The following is a 21,130-nucleotide window of genomic DNA, read 5'->3' as shown; positions in this document are numbered from 1 at the left end:
CCCTTGTGGCGCCCTTTTTGGGCTTATTTCTGTCTGTCTCTGTGGTAACCCTGACGAAAGTCCCTGTGTGGGACTGAAACGTTGGTGGAAATAAACCTCTAAATATTTTTTCTACATTATCTCCTTGACTTTGTGTGAAAATCCTGAGTGTGCCGTCACTCCATGCCTTTTATAGTATCTTTTGCACAGGCACCCAGGTATCATCACTCCTTATGGTGTGCAGCTTCTACACACTATGTTTCTTATATATATATATCAAAAAAAAATCCTTGGCTGGCACACCCTTCAAATTTTATCAAAGATTTATTGAAAACATATTGTTTAAAACCGACGTTTCGGTCCTCATTAGGACCTTTCTCAAGGGTGGAGGATTGAGGATCCTTGAGAAAGGTCCTAATGAGGACCGAAACGTCGGTTTTAAACAATATGTTTTCAATAAATCTTTGATAAAATTTGAAGGTTGTGCCGGCCACGGATTATTTTTTTTCGAAATACTTAAACTTTGGCTGTGCACCCTGCAGAATATTAAGCCTTGGAGTGCAGACACTATTAGGACTGATATACCGTATATACTCGAGTATAAGCCGATCCGAATATAAGCCGAGGTACCTAATTTTACCTAAGAAAACTGGAAAAACTTATTAACTCGAGTATAAGCCTAGGGTGGGAAAAGCAGCAGCTACTGCTAAGTTTCAATAATCAAAATAAATACCAATAAAATTACACTAAATATTTAATTCAAAGAAAAACAGTAAATAAGCTCTGTGGAGAAGAGGGCCAACAAAAACAATATGGTATCAACAATGATAACTTAGCTCAATCAGCAACCAAGCTAAAACACAAAGAGTTAAAATCCTTCAAAACTATATATAGTTTATATAGAAAATAAAGTGCAATGTCTATTGCAGAATGGGACAGGTGAGGATGGTAGATGAAGATGAATTTGAGAGCGGGCCAGGGCACTGGGGGGTCTGGTTGCAGGTGGCCTAATTTGCAGAGGCCACCTGCTAGTGCTAGTCTGGAGGGACCCATGGGACCCGACTCGAGTATAAGCCGAGGGTGACTTTTTCAGCACATTTTGGGTGCTGAAAAACTAGGCTTATACTCGAGTATATACAGTATATATATATACACACACCAATATTTTTCAATACACGTGTCCATATTTATGTCCAGATTTTTTGTATAGTGCACTTTTTATACTGTACTCTTAGTACAGTTTTTGTTTTATTTTTATATTTATTTTTTATTTTATTTTCACTTCACAAACAGGGCGTCATTTACAAAGTTTCAGGACTTGAACGTCTACTTTTAATTAAGTAACATCCACCTTATTATTATTATTCAGTTTTTTGTTTATTTCAGTGTCTTTCTGTATATGTTTTTACTTTTCCAGAGAATCCAGAGAGAGGCCCAGAGAAAGTGCAAATATATTGCTGCTGATATACATATCTGTCTAGGGAACAACAACAACAAACATTTGTAAAGCGCTTTTCTCCCGTGGGACCCAAAGCGCTTAGGGAAGCTAAACAAGGGCTCATATTTAGCATATAGTCACCCACACAAATAGGCAAACATCAAACAACCTGCTGAGCCAAGCAATCCATTTGCAATGGAAATTTGATGAGAAGTACATTTGACTGATGATTATAGCTGAGTAGTATACTGGAGCCCAAAACTGCCCCCCATACTCAAGGTGAGGCCTTACCAGGGACTTATAAAGAGTAGTGATGAGTGAACCTGTCCCATTTTGCTTCACCATAAAATTTTCGAAACGGTGAAAAATTTGCAAATGGCATTTGTCTCGCAATTTTTTTGTTGTCCATGTCTGTTTTGGTCATTCGCATCTTCTTATTTTTTGTCACCCGCACTTTTTTGACACGACTGCTTTAGAGCATCAAGGGCAAACTTATTAAATTTTATATTTAATATTATAAAAGGTATATTATATATAAGGTATATAAGTGTGTATATACAAGATGGACAATAGGACATACAGTAAATAAGTACAAACTGTTTTGTAATATAAAAGGGAAAAACACAGAAGTCCTAAACTGTACCGAGCCGAGTCCTACTAGCCCTGGGGGCAAGGGGAACCCACAGGATAAACCTCCAATAGAAATTGGTCCCCCAAAGTAAATCCCAGTGTAGTCAGAAGAGCTGACTATTTATCCCAGTTTGCAGGGGATCAGGTAACTGGGCACTCCCCCTCCCTCAGCAATGCAAGGGGCGGGGCCATTAGCAGGACACAGTGTGAGTTTTATGGCCCCCTGAGTGTATGGGACTGGGCCAATGATAACATGCCCATAAATCCTTGTGGGAACATAATAGAAAGATGAAATTAAATTCATTAATTCTAAATGATCCCCCCCATAAGGTCCCATACATACTGCCCAGATATTCCTATCTGACCAACCCAGTGCCCAAAGCAGTCATGTTTGGACCCGTATGAAAGGCCATTTTAAATTAAACATACTGTATGCTCAGATTTTGGTACCTCAAGTATAAATAGTATGGGTTCTGGGACAATAAATGTGAGTTTGGGTCATGGTGTGACCTCCACATCACCTATGATTGGTCCTGATGTGAACTCTAATTCACCCCCATGTGGGCTTTCCCTCCCCCACATGGCGTGGCCCTTATCAGCCGGGGATTAGAGCTGGGCACCCCCTTCCCCATATGGCGTGGCCCTTTATCAGCCAGGGATTAGAGCCGGGCACCCCCTCCCCCGCATGGTGTGGCCTTTATCAGCCAGGGATTAGAGCCGGGCACCCCCTCCCCCGCATGGTGTGGCCTTTACCATCCGGGGATTAGAGCCGGGCACCACCTCCCCCACATGGTGTGGCCTTTATCAGCCAGGGATTAGAGCCGGGCACCCCCTCCCCCGCATGGTGTGGCCTTTATCAGCCGGGGATTAAAGCCAGGCATCCCCTACCCCACATGGCGTGGCCCTTATCAGCCGAGGATTAGAGCCGGGCATCCCCTCCCCCACATGGTGTGGCCTTTATCAGCTGGGGATTAGAGCCGGGCATCCCCTCCCCCACATGGCATGGCCCTTATCAGCCGAGGATTAGAGCCGGGCTCCCGCTCCACCACATGGTGTGGCCTTTATCAGCCAGGAATTAGAGCCGGGCACCCCCTCCCCCACATGGTGTGGCCTTTATCAGCCGGGGATTAGAGCCGGGCATCCCCTCCCCCACATGGTGTGGCCTTTATCAGCCGGGGATTAGAGCCGGGCATCCCCTCACCCGCATGGTGTGGCCTTTATCAGCCGGGGATTAGAGCTGGGCATCCCCTCCCCCGCATGGTGTGGCCTTTATCAGCCGGAGATTAGAGCCGGGCATCCCCTCCCCCACATGGTGTGGCCTTTATCAGCCGGGGAATAGAGCCGGGCATCCCCTCCCCCACATGGTGTGGCCTTTATCAGCCGGGGATTAGAGCCGGGCATCCCCTCCCCCGCATGGTGTGGCCTTTATCAGCCGGGGATTAAAGCCAGGCATCCCCTACCCCACATGGTGTGGCCCTTATCAGCCGAGAATTAGAGCCGGGCACCCCCTCCCCCACATGGCGTGGCCTTTATCAGCTGGGGATTAGAGCCGGGCATCCCCTCCCCCACATGGTGTGGCCTTTATCAGCTGGGGATTAGAGCCGGGCATCCCCTCCCCCACATGCCATGGCCCTTATCAGCCGAGGATTAGAGCCTGGCACCCCCTCCCCCACATGGTGTGGCCTTTATCAGCCGGGGATTAGAGCCGGGCATCCCCTCCCCCACATGGCGTGGCCCTTATCAGCCGAGGATTAGAGCCGGGCACCCCCTCCCCCACATGGTGTGGCCTTTATCAGCCGGGGATTAGAGCCGGGCATCCCCTCCCCCACATGGCGTGGCCCTTATCAGCCGGGGATTAGAGCCGGGCATCTCCCCCCACATGGTGTGGAGTGGCCCTTATCAGCCGGGGATTAGAGCTGGGCATCCCCTCCCCCACATGGCATGGCCCTTATCAGCCAGGGATTAGAGCCGGGCATCCCCTCCCCCACACGGCATGGCCCTTATCAGCCAGTGATTAGAACCGGGCATCCCCTCCCCCACATGGCATGGCCCTTATCAGCCGGGGATTAGAGCTGGGTATCCCCTCCCCCACACGGCATGGCCCATATCAGCCGGGGATTTGAGCCGGGCATCCCCTCCCCCACACGGCATGGCCCTTATCAGCCGGGGATTAGAGACGGGCATCCCCTCCCCCACATGGCATGGCGTGGCCCTTATCAGATGGGGATTAGAGCCGGGCATCCCCTCCCCCACATGGCATGGCCCTTATCAGCCAGGGATTACAGTTGGGCATCCCCTCCCCGACATAGCATGGCCCTTATCAGCCGGGGATTAGAGCCGGGCATCCCCTCCCCCACATGGCATGGCCCTTATCAGCCAGGGATAAGAGCCGGGCATCCCCTCCCCCACATGGCATGGCCCTTATCAGCCGAGGATTAGAGCCGGGCACCCCCTCCCCCACATGGTGTGGCCTTTATCAGCCAGGGATTAGAGCCGGGCATCCCCTCCCCCACATGGCATGACCCTTATCAGCCGAGGATTAGAGCCGGGCACCCCCTCCCCCACATGGTGTGGCCTTTATCAGCCGGGGATTAGAGCCGGGCATCCCCTCCCCCACATGGCATGACCCTTATCAGCCGAGGATTAGAGCCGGGCACCCCCTCCCCCACATGGTGTGGCCTTTATCAGCCGGGAATTAGAGCCGGGCATCCCCTCCCCCACATGGCGTGGCCCTCATAAGCCGGGGATTAGAGCCGGGCATCTCCCCCCACATGGTGTGGAGTAGCCCTTATCAGCCGGGGATTAGAGCCGGGCACCCCCTCCCCCACATGGCATGACCCTTATCAGCCGAGGAATAGAGCCGGGCACCCCCTCCCCCACATGGCATGGCCCTTATCAGCCGGGGATTAGAGCCGGGCATCCCCTCCCCCACATGGCATGGCCCTTATCAGCCGAGGAATAGAGCCGGGCATCCCCTCCCCCACATGGCATGGCCCTTATCAGCCGAGGAATAGAGCCGGGCACCCCCTCCCCCACATGGCATGGCCCTTATCAGCCGGGGATTAGAGCCTATATCATGACAAACCTCATTTTCCAGTTTGCTGCCCAGTTTTCCAGTTTTGTCAAATCGCTCTGCAAAGTGGCACATCCTGCATGGAACTTATAGTTTTGCACAATTTAGTGTCATCAGCAAAAATAAACAAATTATTATTAGGGTTGAGGAGACTGCCTCATACAGATACAAATAAACAAAGAAAATTCTGGGAAGTAATTCCAAACAAGCTTTGTTTATCTGTATCTGTATGAGGCAGTCTCCCCAACCCTAATGATTTGTTTGTGAAACCACATGGTGACTCTCCCTAAGCTGATCAGAAAACCCTGCGCTACTCTGATGAGCCCCAAAAAAAGGCAAAACCGATCTGTAGTTGGGAATCTGATCAGCTATTATTTTGGCTTCTACTTTAAAACCCAGTGGGTGAGCTTTAGCCTATAGGATAAACCCATGTAAATGGGATTTTTTTAGAGCTTGTTTGGAATTCATTCCCAGAATTCCTATTGTTTGTTTGTCAGCAAAAATAGAAACAGTACTGTCTATGCCCACCTCCAGGTCATTAATAAACAAGTTAAAAAGCAAAGGACCAAGGACTGACCCCTGCGGTACCCACTAACCACACTGGCCCAATTAGAAAATGTTCCATTTACAACCACTCTGTGTAATCTATCCTTCAGCCAGTTCTCTATCCAATTACAAATATTATGTCCCAGGCCAATATCCCTCAATTTTATCATTAAATTTTGGTGTGGTACTGTATCAAATGCTTTCAAAGTTTAAAGGAGAAAGAGATTTTGTTATTTTATTGTCAATAGATTAGTCACAGTAGCTCAAGCTAGACCACTAAATTTATTCAGCAGAAAGCTTTACCATACCTGAAAAAACAGCCTTAGAAGCTCTGTTTGCTTAAGATAGCAGCTGCAATTTTAGCTCGGTCTCAGTAACTTCTGTGCTGCAGCTCTGGCTGCTGGTAGCTCAGATCATACAGAGTTGGGAGGGGGGGCAAATTCTGATAGGAGGAGGAGAAGAAGAAGTGAGGGGGAAAGGGAGAAAGGAGTAAACAGACTCATGAAGTATTTTTTTGAAATAAGGAAGTCTGACACAGAAGAACATGTGACACAAAAGAAGAAAAGAAATCCTGTGTTTCTTTTGATAGAGGACTGCAGCGTTTCTGATAAAGCTTACTGAGATTTTACCTTTCCTTCTCCTTTAAGAAAATAACATCCACTGCCATTCCAGAGTAGACGTTCCTGCTCACCTCCTCATAAAAGTCAATTAAATTAATCTGGCAAGATCTGTTATTCATAAAACCATGCTGGCACAAACTCATAGTATTGTGATTTGCAATGTATTCAAGTACCCTATCCCCTATTACCCCTTCCAAAAGTTTTCCTACTACTGATGTCAGACTAACAGGCCAATAGTTTTCAGGCTGAGAACGGGATCCCTTTTTAAATAACGGCACCACATTAGCAATCCGCCAGTCTCTCGGCACCATGCCAGACCTTAATGAATCCTGAAAAATGAAGTGAAGAGGTTTGGCAATCACAGCGCTCAGCTCATTTAATACCCTGGGATGAATCCCATCCGGCCCTGGACCTTTGTTTACATTTATATGTTCCAGTCTCTTTTGAATTCCCCCATGAAAGACCCATGCGTCAGTAGCTAAATTACTAGAATCAGGCCTATGTAAAGGGAAGCCTTCATTAGCCGGTTCCTCAGGTGTACAGACAGATGAAAAATGAATAACAAATGAATAAAATGAATAGCAAAGGTTTTTTAATTGTTCCACATAATTTATATTTTTATTGTCCCACATCAGTGTCTGTTGTCATTGTACCAGATCCTCCAGAAACAGAAACTCTTGTTGCAAAATTGCTTTACCATTTAAACTTACTGTATGTGGTGTTTTTCATAAAGTGGAAGGGTCGCCTAATAAATCATAGATATAGATAGAGAGAGGGATACCACAGTTTGCTTTATCATTATTTATTAAACTGATTCTTGAAAAACTCAAAATGAATGAAGCTAAAAGAGATTAAATGACCATGATCAACCACCTCTGTATGTTTTATACCTTTGGCAGATCACCTCTTAATTCCCATGTCAGGTTGAACATGAAGATAAAATGGTTTCCCATGAATCAATTTGCCAGTCTTTGCCTCATATTATAAATTTTGACCATACTTGTAACAGAGGGGATCAGAGAGGGGGAGATATGATGGTTTCATTAGATTTGTCCACATAGCATCTCTCATCATGGCTTTGCTCATAGATACACTTTCTATGTCAGTTCACATTACAGTGTCAGTCCAATAACATTTTTGGTAGAAGCGTTTACCACATTCTGTGCAGGTGCAATTCTTCTCCCCAGTGTGTATATTCAGGTGACTCAGGAAGCTGATCTGGGCAAGGGAAACATGTATTCTTGGTGTGACTTAACCAATGAATTACAACTTTGCTTTTGTTATACAAGCTGTTCCCTCATTCTGCATGAATAAATTATTATGCCCTTGTGTGTCATTTAAAGTTAGTGGCAAGGTCACTGTTATTGCAATTCTGTACAAGTGAAAGGTTTCTCCCCTGTGTGTATTTTCATATGAGATACAAGTTGATTCTTTTTAGCAAAACCTTTGCCACATTCTGTACAAGTGAATGGTTTCTCCCCTGTGTGTATTTTCAAATGAGATACTAGGTCATTCTTATGAGCAAAACCTTTGCCACATTCTGTACAAGTGAAAGGTTTCTCCCCTGTGTGTATTTTCATATGAGATACAAGTTGATTCTTTTTAGCAAAACCTTTGCCACATTCTGTACAAGTGAATGGTTTCTCCCCTGTGTGTATTCTAATATGAGATACAAGGTTATTCTTAAGAGCAAAGCCTTTGCCACATTCTGTACAAGTAAAAGGTTTCTCCCCTGTGTGTATTTTCATATGAGATACAAGGTGATTCTTTTGAGTGAAGCCTTTGCCACATTCTGAACAAGTGAAAGGTTTCTCCCCTGTGTGTATTTTTATATGAGATACAAGGACATACTTTTGAGTAAAGCCTTTGCCACATTCTTTACAAGTGAATGGTTTCTCCCCTGTGTGTATTTTTATATGAGATACAAGGTGTTTCTTTTGAGTAAAGTCTTTTCCACATTCTGTACAAGTGAAAGGTTTCTCCCCTGTGTGTATTTTCATATGAGATAAAAGGTTATTCTTTTGAGCAAAGCCTTTTCCACATTCTGTACAAGTGAATGGTTTCTCCCCTGTGTGTATTTTCATATGAGATACAAGGTTATTCTTTTTAGTAAAGCCTTTTCCACATTCTGTACAAGTGAAAGGGTTCTCCCCTGTGTGTATTTTCATATGAGATACAAGGTTATTCTTATAAGCAAAGCCTTTGTCACATTCTGTACAAGTGAAAGGTTTCTCCCCTGTGTGTATAGACATATGAGATACAAGAACTTTCTTTTGAGTGAAGCCTTTGCCACATTCTGTACAAGTGAAAGGTTTCTCCCCTGTGTGTAGTTTCATATGAGATACAAGGTCACTCTTTCGAGCAAAGGCTTTGCCACATTCTGTACAAGTGAAAGGTTTCTCCCCTGTGTGTAGTTTCATATGAGATACAAGGTCACTCTTTCGAGCAAAGCCTTTGCCACATTCTGTACAAGTGAAACGTTTCTCCCCTGTGTGTAGTTTCATATGAGATAAAAGGTTATTCTTTCGAGCAAAGCCTTTGCCACATTCTGAACAAGTATAGGGTTTCTCCCCTGTGTGTATTTTCAAGTGAGATACAAGGCTATTCTTATGAGCAAAACCTTTGCCACATCCCGAACAAGTATAGGGTTTATCCCCTGTGTGTATTTTCATATGAGATACAAGGGTATACTTTTGAGCAAAACCTTTGCCACATTCCGAACAAGTATAGGGTTTCTCCCCTGTGTGTATTTTCATATGAGATACAAGGGTATACTTTTGAGCAAAACCTTTGCCACATTCTGAACAAGTATAGGGTCTCTCCCCTGCGTGTTTTTTCATATGAGATACAAGGCTCTTCTTTTGAGTAAAGCCTTTGCCACATTCTGTACAAGTGAATGGTTTCTCCCCTGTGTGTATTACAAAGTGAGTTAAACGGCTGATCCTGAAAGACTGGGTTTCCTTACATTGTGCACAAGTGATATTTCTCTCCCCTGTGTTAGCGTTCTGGGGACTGGTTTTTCCACATTCTGCACAGACAAAATGTTTTTCTTCTGTAGAACTTCTCCTTTGCCCCTGACAGTCTTTGGTTAGAGATGATGTTTCCCCACATTCAGTACCGGTAAGAGGATTGGGCTCAGTACCAAAGTCCTGCCCACACTCCTTGCTGGCCAAATGTTTCCCCTGGGTGTCCATCCTTCTGTCTCTGCAGGTAAAGGTGGGTGAGAAGATGACCAATCACAGAGAAGCCTTTCCCACATCCAACCAATCAAAAGGCTTGTGAGCTCAGTGATCCATATTCCATGCAGTTGGCTCACACTCCTACTCAGCCTGGGTTTGTGCTGTGCCAGCCTTACACATTCTTCCACACTGTGTCCTACTATAATGTCCCCACGTGGCCTTCAGAGACTTAACCAGTATGTCTTGACTCTTATCATGAAGCAACGTCCTGGTAAAAGAAGAACAGAGTCATGGATAGGAAACAAGACAGGGATAAGTATAAAGGGGATACAAAGTGTGGTTTTCCAAGCTGTTAGCTTCTTACACCCTAGACGGGGATTGGCTGGCATCATACAAAATGCTGTGTCCCACTGACTCCCCCACAACTTAGAAAAGAAACCAGCTGGAAAAGTAAATTAACAAGGGCTTTTAGAAGTGTACATTCAAGCAACAATTTATATATATATATATATATATATATATATATATATATATATATATATAGGCTTCTAAATATATAAAAAATGAAAAAATATTTTCCATAATATAAACACATAAACCAGAAACAAAAATTATTTTATGCATGAAAATACAACTGATTTGGAATGTCCCATGTCTCCTGAATGTGCCAATAACAAATATATATAGTTTTATGGAGATTTCTCACTTGTATAGGTCAAAAACTCCCAGCAGGACACTACCAAATTTCTGCTCCAGAAAGCTGCATACTTTAGATTTTAAGGCCAAATATTAGACGTTTTTAGAAAGAACAGATTCTGGGGAATCCAGAATAGGCACAACTGTCTGTCTACACCAAACTACCAAGTTGCAACACTTTCCTAAAGTTATTGGTTTTTATAAAAATTTGTGAAATTTCTTAAAAATCACTTCAAAGCTTCCAGTCTATAGTATCTTATCTCCCACATATCATTAGGTACCAAGATAAAACACCCTAAATATGAACGCCAGGGGTCCACTGAACAGTTTGATGCCCAATATGTATAGGTTTACCTGAGTATGTGGCATGTAGGGGCCCCAATGGGAACATACCCCCATATGATCTATCATTTCAGCTTCTGCAAAATCAACATATTTACATCAGTTTGTGTGGGATGAAGCTAGAAAAACTACACTCACCCCAGAAAGCCATATATATTTGGAAAGTACACATTCCCCCGAATCTCAAATGGTACCCATGTCTTCCTACTCCAAAGTACCAAGCCGCAAAGCTTTCCTAAAGTTGGCAATTTTGATAATATTTCCAAAAATCCTCTCAAAGCTTCCAGTTTGCAGCATCCAATGTGAACATACCCCCATATGATCTGCCATTTCAGCTTCTGCAAAATCAACACATTTACACCATGTAGGATAAACAGTATCGGACAGGCCCACTAGGATACCAGGAAAACTCCTGGTGGGCCCAGGTGTCAGTGGGCCCTCCTGCTCACTCAGCCAATTTACTTGTATTCTTTTACCATGGTCAGTCCTCATTTCTATATGAGAACAAATAAAATAAATAGAAGGAAGTATAAATAATAATATGTATGGGGAAGTGATTAAGAGAATTAATTATGTGAGTGAAGAGAGAAGGAAAAATTGTTTGGGCCCACAGTCTGGTGGGCCCCTGGCACCCAGTCCAACACTGAGGATAAAGCTAGTAAAAAGTACACTCACCCCAGAAAGTCATATATTTTTGGAAAGTACATATTTCCTGAAATCTAAAATGGGTACCCATGTCTTTCTACTCCAAAGTACCAGCCCACAAAGGTTTCCTAAATTTGCTGATTTTTATGACATTTCCAAAAATCACCTCAAAACTTCCAATATGCAGCATCTTATTTTCTATAGGTCATTAGGTACCAAGATAAAACACCCTAAATACGAACCCCAGAGGGCTACTGAACAGTTTGATGCCCACTGTACATAGGTTTATCAAAGCACATGGCACTTAGAGACCCCAAAATATACCTTGTGCACACTAATTTCATGGCTTACATTTACCTAATTCATAACCACACGGCAGTTTTATGTGGGATAGAAACTGCAGAAATGTAGGGTGACCCCTGAAAACCATATATTTTTGGAAAGTACACATTCTGACAAATCCAACATGGGTAAAAAGTCCTTTCTACACCAAAGTACCAATCTGCAAAGCTTTCCTAAAGTTAGTGGTTTCTATGACATTTCAGAAAATCGCCTAAAAATGTTTCAATATGCTGCATTTATCTCACACAATTTCTTGCGTACAAAGGCAAGTCACCCCAAATAGGAACACCAGAGGCCTACTGAACAGTTTGATGCCCAATATGCATAGATTTAAAAAACTATGCAGAGTACAGGGGCACCCAAATAAAAATAGTGCATATGAATTTTCACATATGACACTCTGGCTTGTGCAATTTTTGTATACGGTATGTGTATTATGTGCCATAAGCAGTGTCGAACTGGGACCCCAGGGGCCCACCAGAAAACCTAAGACCATGGGCCCACTCTCCAAACTATTTTTCATCCACTTTTCACTCAAACTCTATATTTTCCTAGTTTTTTTTATCTTTACATACTATAATCTATTCTTCTTTATATTCAATCAATTTGTTCCCCATAGAGAAATAGAAATTCCCATGAATTATAAATGGCTAGAAGCAGGAGGGCCCATTGACACCTGGGCCCACCGGGAGTTTTCCTGGTATCCCTGTGGGCCAGTCCGACACTGGCCATAAGATCCCCTAACAGTACCGAGACCCTAGAAAACCATACATTCTCCGAAAGTACACATTCTGACAAAACAAAAATGGGTAAATCCATCTTTCTCCTACAAACTACCAAACTACAATGCTATGCTGAACAGAATGGCTTTTATGACATTTCTGAAAATCATCACAAAGCTTGCATTTTACCCCATTATGTACCCCCACAATTTGTAACGTATCAACATAAAACACTCTAAATATGAATCTACTGAACAGTTTGATGCCCAATATGCAGAGATTTACCAAACTATGTGGTGTACAGGGGCACCCAAATAAAATAGTGCATATGAATTTTCACTAAAATCAATGTTTTTTTTCCTAGTGATATCTGCAGTCAGAATCACAGTCTGAGTATTTGGGCTTGGGCAAATTAGTTTTACAGAAAAGTCAAGCGAACAACAACTGCATAACTGAAAATGCAATAAAATGACTAAAATGCAGTAAAATTACTAAAAATGCACCAAATCACATAAAATGTTATAAAAACACCAAAATAATACACAAAAGGTATTGCGCAGTGCATTTAGCTAATACGCTATCCGCAATGGCAATAAAACATGTATTTCAGGCAAGAAAAAAAAGATGCAATAAAAAAAAATAAAATCCACAAAATTGTGTAAGTGTGTAAGTGTGTGTGCAACTAAGTGTGAGTATGTATGTTTGTATGTATGTATAACTTTATTTATAAAGCGCCACAAGGGTACGCAGCGCTGTACAATCTTACAATATAAAGAATTACACACAGGGAGGACAAATGTTATAATAAATAAATACAATATATATAGTGCCATGTGGTATAAGACACAGTGCTAGAAGTGCTGTGAATGTGTGAAACCCCCCACAATGTATATGTGTGTGTGTGTGTAAGTAAGTGAGCCCATGAGGAAAAGGGGTGTATACTGTTCCTTTAATAGGAAAAGAAACTGTTAGAAAGATAGTCTCTCTAACAAAATCCAGTCCAACCTTTTAGGCTTAATAAAGGAAGGGTTTTATTCCAGCCATGTGAGATAGTAAAGTAACAGACAGACAAAGAGATACTGCAACAAAGCAGTGAGGTCTGAGAGAGAAATTCTTCCCTCCCCCGTTGTCAGGACCTGCCTGTACCAGAACTCAGGACTCTATGTTAGGCAGGTTCTGCATTACCGCACTGAGCCACTGGAGACCTTGGGCATCCAGCCCTGTACATTCTGTTAACCCCTCTTCTTTGCTTCTGTGTTTATATTCTCCTTCTCCTCCCTTAATTAGCCCAGGTGGTTCCAATCGGTCAATTAACGGGCTTTATAAGCCTGTCACAAGCAACCCCATGTTGCTTGATCATTGAGCCTTTTATGTTCCAGTGACCTTACCTACTTGTTCCAGTCCCTGTTCCTGCCTGACTCCTGCCCGCATACCTGCCTGACTCCGTTACCTTTCCCTGTTCTACGACTCCTGTTCCCGACCTCTGTTGATCTCCCGGTTTTGACCTCGGCCTGATTATTGGACTCTCCCTGCCTTCAGCCTGCCTTTGACCACTGCCCGTTATTTCGGACCCTCCTTGTTTGCTGCCAGTCCTGACCCTCTGCCTGTTTTACGGATTTGTTTCGTCTTCTGCCTGCCTCTGACCACTGGCCTGTTGTAAGGACTTCCATATTGTTATTACTCTATTTTCATTAATAAATCATGTTTCAGCAGCATAACTTGTTTCCTGGCTATCCACAAGTGAAGTACCCCCTGTACCCATATTACACGGCATATAAGCTCCTACCTGCCAGCCACCCACCTGTGGCTGCGCCTGACAGAATGATCAAGCCACATAAAGAGGAGCCTGCTGGTAACAACTCTGCGGTTCAAAGTAATGCTGAACTACAACTCTCTGCAGAATGGCTTTCCTCCATTAAGAGGTATGAGGGGGAGAAAGACTCATTCAATTATTTGCTTGATTTATGTAAAAAGTTTTCTACAGTGCCATTTTTCAAAGAAGCTCCTGATAATATGAAGAGCAAGTTAATTATTCTATTCCTTTTGGGCGGTGAGGCCGCAGAGTGGGCTGAAACCTGCATTGATGAAGAAGCACATTTTTTAGAAGACCCCTGTTCTTTTCTTTCATTTTTAAAAGCAACATTTACAGGAGATCTATGGCCAGTTTCAAATGTATTTTCCTCCACCTCAAATCCTTCTGCTGCTGTACTACCCAAAACTTTCCAACTCACTCCTCCGGTTCCAAGGTACTCACCCAGGCCCAAAGACTGCACACCTGCTTCAACTTCTTTCAGCGAGTTTTCTGAGGTAGAAGAGTTTTCTGAGACTGTGGAGACTTATTCCCTCCCTATCAAACTTGTCCCCTCGATGTAACGTTTTGCCAATAAAGACACAATGACACCATAATTTCTTTTTTGGTGGGTGGAGTTCGGCCACAGCTTTATTAAAGAAATCCCAACATCAGAAAAATTAGTCCTTGCCATGTATTTAAAACTTTACCAAACATCGCAACAACATTTTTTTATAACTGTTATATAACAAATGCCGGCCACTGCAAACGCAGTGGGCATGTAAAAACCATCAAACACCCCCAGAGATTAAATGGCCAAGGACTATCCCCCGCCAGGAGGAGTTCATGTATCCCTACATCGAACTCCGACCACCACCCACCAAAAGCCCTAGTGCCCGCTCGATGCCATCTTGTAGACCGGACAGAAAAATGTCATGACCTATGTCATTCAGGTGTACTCCGTCCCGGGTCATGAACCTATACGTGTCCCCCTCCAGGTGGCTGTGCCGCCATGCAACCCACCCTTTACTCCTGACAAAACGGGATATCCTCACGTTTAGGAGCTTGCGTGCACGATCAATCGCAGCAAGGTTCCTAACCCCCCTCCAGACCAGCCTAGGGACGATTTCAGACCATAAGATGACCACGTTGGTGAACAGCGAGGTGCAGCGTTCTAGATCAGACTTAATTAGAGTTATGAGTTCTGCTACCTTGACCGCGCCTAGGTCGTTGCCACCCGCATGCACGACTAGTACTATCGGGCCGTTGTAAATTCTACTGAAGGAGAACACTTCCGGTAGGACTTGTAGCCACCGCAAGCCGCTAATTCCCTTCCACACCATGTCAACCCCATGGAAACTGAGGTTCCTGCCGCCTGGACGAATTGCTGCTCGTCTCTCTGCCCGACGGAGGTAGGAGTGCCCAACCAGCAGAACAACTGGCGTAGTGGAACCTGGGGGGGGGGGGGGGTTAGAGAACTAATTAACTATCAGGTTGGGACGGACATATGAAGCGAAACAGTTGGACTTCCACCTCCCCACGGTTTTTACGGCTGTTTCGCTGAGGCCCTGTAAACAAGCTTCGGTCGCAGCGCCGATCCTAAAGGAATGTGTGCCAAACTCTTTTTTATTTAAGCCCAGGTGCTCTAGGCATCTGTTGAAAAGCCGGCTAAACTGGTAGCGAGTGAGGGGGGAGCCATCCTCATGGACAAGGAAATTTGAGCCAGCGCGTCGTAGTGATGCAAAAGCAGTGATCAAGCTTACTGGGCAGGCATGTCCATGGATAGCGGAGATGGTTACCCAGCAGCCCCTGCCCCTGCCTATCCGGAAGCGTACGAAATTTTGGCTTATTATCATGTCCCCGTGTCTTAGGCCGCCTGGTTTTTTGGCGCTCGGGGGGACGAGCTCACTAATGCGAAGGGCCCCGAAAAAGGCCAGGCTGAAGGCTGCTTGGAATAGTGCGGTCTCATACTGAGACCTGCAGATGACCTGCAGAGGGGCTAGCAAGCGCTGTAGCAGCTGGAAATCCACTGGCCTGCGCGTGTCCCTTTTTATGCCTTCTCGCTTCCAGCCCTTGAGGGCTTGCCTGATTAAGAAATACTTAGTGACATCCTGCCAACCTAACAGCTTAAAGGCAAAAGCCAGGCCTGTATGGCGCCTTTGCGCGGACACGGCTGACACGCCCCTGGCTCGCAGCTCTAATAGGTATGCAATTGTACTGTCGCATAACTGGCGTTATCTTCGCCGTTCATGCCCTTGGCGAATGGAAGCCACTCACTCCATGCATTACCGTATGCTTGCCACGTAGCTGGGGTTACCGAGGACCTGACCATGCTCAGCAGTTGTCCTCCACCAGGCGCCATAGGAATACTGGGCATTCTGTCCCCTCCTGTTCCGCTGCTGGCACCAGCTCTCTGAAGGTCCACCACTGAAAATGAGAGAGGGCATCAGCAGCAGTATTTACGCGCCCCGGCACATGCCGTGCCCGGAACCATATGTTAAAATCAAGGCAGCGCAAAACTAAATGTCTCAACAGGGCAAGCACTGGTAGGGAAGAGGAAGTTAATCTGTTTATTGCAAATACCACACTCATGTTGTCTGTCCAAAAACATATCTTTTTACCCGATATTCTCTGTCCCCATATCTGCACCGCTACCACTATGGGGAACAGCTCCAGCAGGGTCAGGTTTTTGCATAGCCCAACCAAAGCCCAGTTGTCAGGCCACTGCTCTGCGCACCAGCTCTGGGCGAGAATGGCTCCGAACCCTGTGGAGCCGGCAGCGTCCGTGAACAAGCTCAGCTCCTCATTGGACACTTCAGTGTCCATGAGGCAGGTGTGCCCATTGTAGTGCTCTAAGAATGTTTGCCAGACCTTCAGGTCTTCCCTTAATTGTTTGGTAATCCTAATGAAGTGATGAGGATGCTTAATGCCTCGCGTGGCTAGGGATAGCCTGCGCGAGAAAACCCGTGCTATCGGCATTATGCGGCAAGCAAAGACCAACAGGCCCAATAATGACTGCATGCTACGAAGTGTCACTTTTTTAGCTGTTAGCATTTCGGCTACTGTACCTTTTAGTTTTTGCAGCTTTTCCTCCGGGAGGCGGAAGACTAGTGCTACCGTGTCGATTTCGATACCCAGGAAAGACAAAACGGTGGTTGGTCCCTCCGTTTTTTCTTTCGACAAGGGCACTCCAAATCTTGACATAAAAAATTGGAAAGTGCTCAGCAGTAGCTGGCACACGTTTGTGGCTTGGGGGCCTACGAACAGGAAATCATCCAGGTAATGAATGACGGAGTTACTTCCGGTTTCGTGTCTGACTACCCATTCGAGAAATGTGCTAAAACATTCAAAGTAGCGACACGATATTGAGCAGCCCATGGGAAGGCACATGTCGAAATAGAACTGGCCTTCGAACTGGCAGCCCAATAGGTGGTAGCAGTCGCTGTGGACCGGGAGCAGGCGGAAGGCGGACTCGATGTCCGACTTCGCTAACAGTGCTCCCCTCCCTGCCTGACGTACCAGGGATACCGCGCGATCAAAGGACACATATGAAACTGCTGCGGCTTCCTTGCTAATCCCATCATTCACTGATTTACCCTTTGGGTGAGAGAGGTGGTGAATTAGCCGGAATTTTCCCGGTTCTTTCTTTGGAACGACACCCAAGGGGGAAACTCGTAGGTTTGGGAAAGGCAGGGAAGCGAACGGGCCAGCCATGCGGCCCAGTGCTACTTCGTTCTGCAGCTTGGTTGTCACTATCTCCATATTTTCTGGTACCGATTTTAGGTTGTCTGCAAAGGTCGGTTGGGAATTTGGTGTGAAGGGGATAAAGAAGCCATATGTAAACCCATCCCTAATTAATGCGGCTTCCCCCTTCCTGTGGTACTGGTCTAGCCATGGTGACATCTTTTGTACGTTCACCGGCGTCTTCGCCGCGAACGCTTGTTGTAGCTTTAGGTGGTATTCTGGTTTTTTTGAAGCATCGCAGGGCCGAATGGGCCCCGCCACAAAAGTTACATTCGTGCTTGAATTTGCACGTCCCGAAAAATCTGCAGTGCCCTTCGTTAAAAAGCCAGCAGACTCCGGGGCGTCTTGCAGCCACTGCGCCTTGGGACCCGGTGTTGGAGGGCGCAGCGGCACTGTACTGAAAGGGCGGCTTAGGGGTCATCATGATCCTGAGCCATGCATCAGTGGCTTTCATATCCCATCCCAATTCCGGCTTTAGAGCCAGCCTGCGCCTGAATTCCTCGTCGTAGCGCCACCATGAGGCGCCCCCGTGTGTCCTATAGGCCCCGTAAATGGAATCTAAATAGACAAAGAGCTCCGAACATTTGGATGGATATTTTTGACCTATGACGCAGGCGAGGACAGAAAATGCCTGAAGCCAGTTGCCAAACGTCTTGGCCACCTTTGGCTTCTTGTCCTCCGACCTATCAAATCTCCTTTCCTTGTCCACTGTGGGCTGCTCAAGTGAGATGAGGGACCAAATGTCGATATACTCATTTCGCCAAATTTTGTCTCTAATTTCTCCTGACAGATGGCAGCCCAGTGGGGATATGCCACAAAAGTAAGTATCCTTCAATGGACAAGGAGAGGAAATATTTGTACTTGAATTGGAGGGACCTATCTTATCCATAATGGCATGCAAAGCTGCCAAGATTTCTGTGCTGCCGTGGGCCTGTTGGCCCCATGCCCTGACGCATGAAAACTCACCCGTTGGACTCCGGTCCTGCGTGGGTACGTCGTGATTGGCTGGAACAGAGGTTGCAGGTACTGCTACCGGCTGAGATCTCGGGCTATGCCCAGATGTGTCGCGTAGCATGGGTCTGCTGTGGTGGTAGGTGGGGCCAGCGGGTGTAGGACTGCCGTAGCGGCAGGGTACCCCTGGTGAGGTAGATCGTGTGGAGGCTGCCCTCCGAACGACTGTGCTCCTGATTTGGGTGGTGGCAGGTTGGAGGCTGGCCGACACCCTGCTAACGGCGCCAGCGGAACGGTGGCGCTGCCGTGCCTCCGTACCCTGGGTAGCCCCTGATGCGTGTGCACCCCCAATTTGCCGGGTGCAAATGGAGTGCCTCCGGGCCAAGGGTTCATGGTATGCATGGTGAGCAGGAGGCTCATAGATGGCAGATTCGGGCGGGGAAAGAGGGGGGGGGAAGGGGGTGGCTGTGTGGAAAAAAAATGATCTGGGGACAAGCTGCCTGGGTTGGAGAATGTCTCCCCCAGCTCCTCATGTGGGAGCTCCCCTTCCTCAAAATCTATTGCGGGCAGGTCACTATGCCCCATGGCATGTGCAGGCCCGGTGCTGCTATGGGGGTTGGTGCTGAAAACAAGGGGTGCTGGGCAGGGAGGCGCCATGGGGTGTGGGGCCATTCCCGCTGAATTGGTGGGGCTATCTGGGGCAGGAACTGGTGAGGGGGGCCTGCGTGCGGCCCTCCTTGCCTTATAGGTGCTGGCAGGGGGCTTTTGCACGTTGGGGACATTGGTGGCAGCGGCGATGCGCGCCCTCGCCTGGGCCCCAGTCCTGACCTCCGCGCGCCGCCTCGCAGCACCGGCAGTCGGGGGCTGGGAGGCGGCAGAGGAGGATGTGCGCCGGGTAGCGCGCGGGGGACTGGGGCTCAGGCGAGAGGGAGGGCGGGAGCGGCGGGCCGGGCGTCTACTGGCGCTGCCCGCCGCTTGTCCCCCCTGCTCCTGTGTGCCGAATGAGCCGAGCAGCTGGCGCAGCCAGTCGGCTCCTTCGGCAGTTACCTTAGCCCGCACCTGTTCCATGAGGTCCTCGCTCATAGCGATGGACCGGCGGTTCCGTTGTAGGAGGCAGGAGTGAGGGTGCAGTTAGAGAAGCTGCTGTGCTGCTAGAGATGCTGCTGCCGTGCCTGCTAGTGAGACGCTGCTGAGAGAGCTGACAGGGAAGGGGAGGGGGTGAGTATAATTACTTTTCTTCCCGCCCAGAGGCTAAAGATAACTTAACTCCTTGTGTGCCGGAGGGAATTGGGAACCTATTGGCTCCCCAGTCCCTCGGCGCTTTCTTTAGGTAATTCAGCGCCCTTTAAGATTCACCTGATGAGGAAGATTGGCAAGATATTTTTGACGACAAAGAATGGGAAGATTTGGACTCAGATGAGGAAGAAATACCTACAGCATTTACCACTAGGTTTAAAGGCCGGTCTATCTCCAAGAACTCTCCTATTCCTCTGTCTGTTTCTTTTCCTGCTGTATCAGCCCCTCAAGATCTTAGGCCTGAACCTCAATTTGTTTGTTTTTCTAATATAACCAAGGCACCTCTGCTGGCTCCAGCCTCTGTGCCAGTGCTTCAGTCTCCTGCTCCAGCCTCTGTGCCTGCACCTCTGCCGGCTCCAGTCTCTGTGCCAGCGCTTCAGTCTCCTGCTCCGGCCTCTATGCCAGTGTCCCAGCAACAGCGGCCTTGTCCTATTCCAGCACCCAGACAGCGGCCTTGTCCTGCCTCAGCTTCTGTGCTTGAACTGCAACCCTCAGCTTCTGTGCCTGAACTGCAACCCTCAGCTTCTGTGCCTGAATTGCAACCCTCAGCTTCTGTGCCTGAACTGCAACCCTCCGCTTCTGTGCCGGCTCCCCGAAAGCTGTCTGCTCCTGTGCCGGCTCCCCGAAAGCTGCTGCTGCCTGCTCTAGCACCTGCTATTAGCCTACCAGTTCCTGTACCCGCAGTCCAGTCTCCGGTTCCTGTACCCGCAGTCCAGTCTCCGGTTCCTGTACCTGCTCCGGTGTCTGCTACCCAGCCAGTGCCTGCTCCGGTGCCAGTTCTCCAGCCATCAGTTCCTGCCTCGGTGCCAGTTCTCCAGCCATCAGTTCCTGCCTCGGTGCCAGTTCTCCAGCCATCAGTTCCTGCCTCGGTGCCAGTTCTCCAGCCATCAGTTCCTGCCTCGGTGCCAGTTCTCCAGCCATCAGTTCCTGCCTCGGTGCCAGCGGTTGTGCCTGCTCCTGCCTCGGTGCCAGCGGTTGTGCCTGCTCCTGCCTCGGTGCCAGCGGTTGTGCCTGCTCCTGCCTCGGTGCCAGCGGTTGTGCCTGCTCCTGCCTCGGTGCCAGCGGTCGTGCCTGCTCCTGCCTCGGTGCCAGCGGTCGTGCCTGCTCCAGCTTCAGTGCCAATACTTCTGCCACCAGC

The 21,130-nt window shown here is 47.1% G+C and overlaps 2 protein-coding genes across 2 annotated transcripts in view; both read right to left on the bottom strand.

Moving 5' to 3' along the window:
- The window catches only part of znf44 (zinc finger protein 44), a 54,756-nt gene extending 44,892 nt beyond the window's left edge, over positions 1-9,864 (bottom strand). Inside the window, exon 1 of the mRNA XM_031904342.1 lies at positions 7,731-9,864. Within this exon, the coding sequence (XP_031760202.1) occupies positions 7,731-9,480 (1,750 nt within the window). The 5' untranslated portion in view covers positions 9,481-9,864. The remainder of the gene's footprint in view (positions 1-7,730) is intronic.
- Positions 1-21,130, bottom strand: part of LOC101733825 (gastrula zinc finger protein XlCGF8.2DB-like) — a 320,033-nt gene that overhangs the window by 75,478 nt on the left and 223,425 nt on the right. The window lies entirely within an intron of this gene.

This window comes from Xenopus tropicalis, chromosome 6 (genome assembly GCF_000004195.4).
Source record: "Xenopus tropicalis strain Nigerian chromosome 6, UCB_Xtro_10.0, whole genome shotgun sequence".
In the NCBI taxonomy this organism is placed as follows: Eukaryota; Metazoa; Chordata; class Amphibia; order Anura; family Pipidae; genus Xenopus; species Xenopus tropicalis.
Note: the sequence above shows the minus strand (reverse complement) of the source record. Positions and strands in the feature narration are given on the sequence as shown.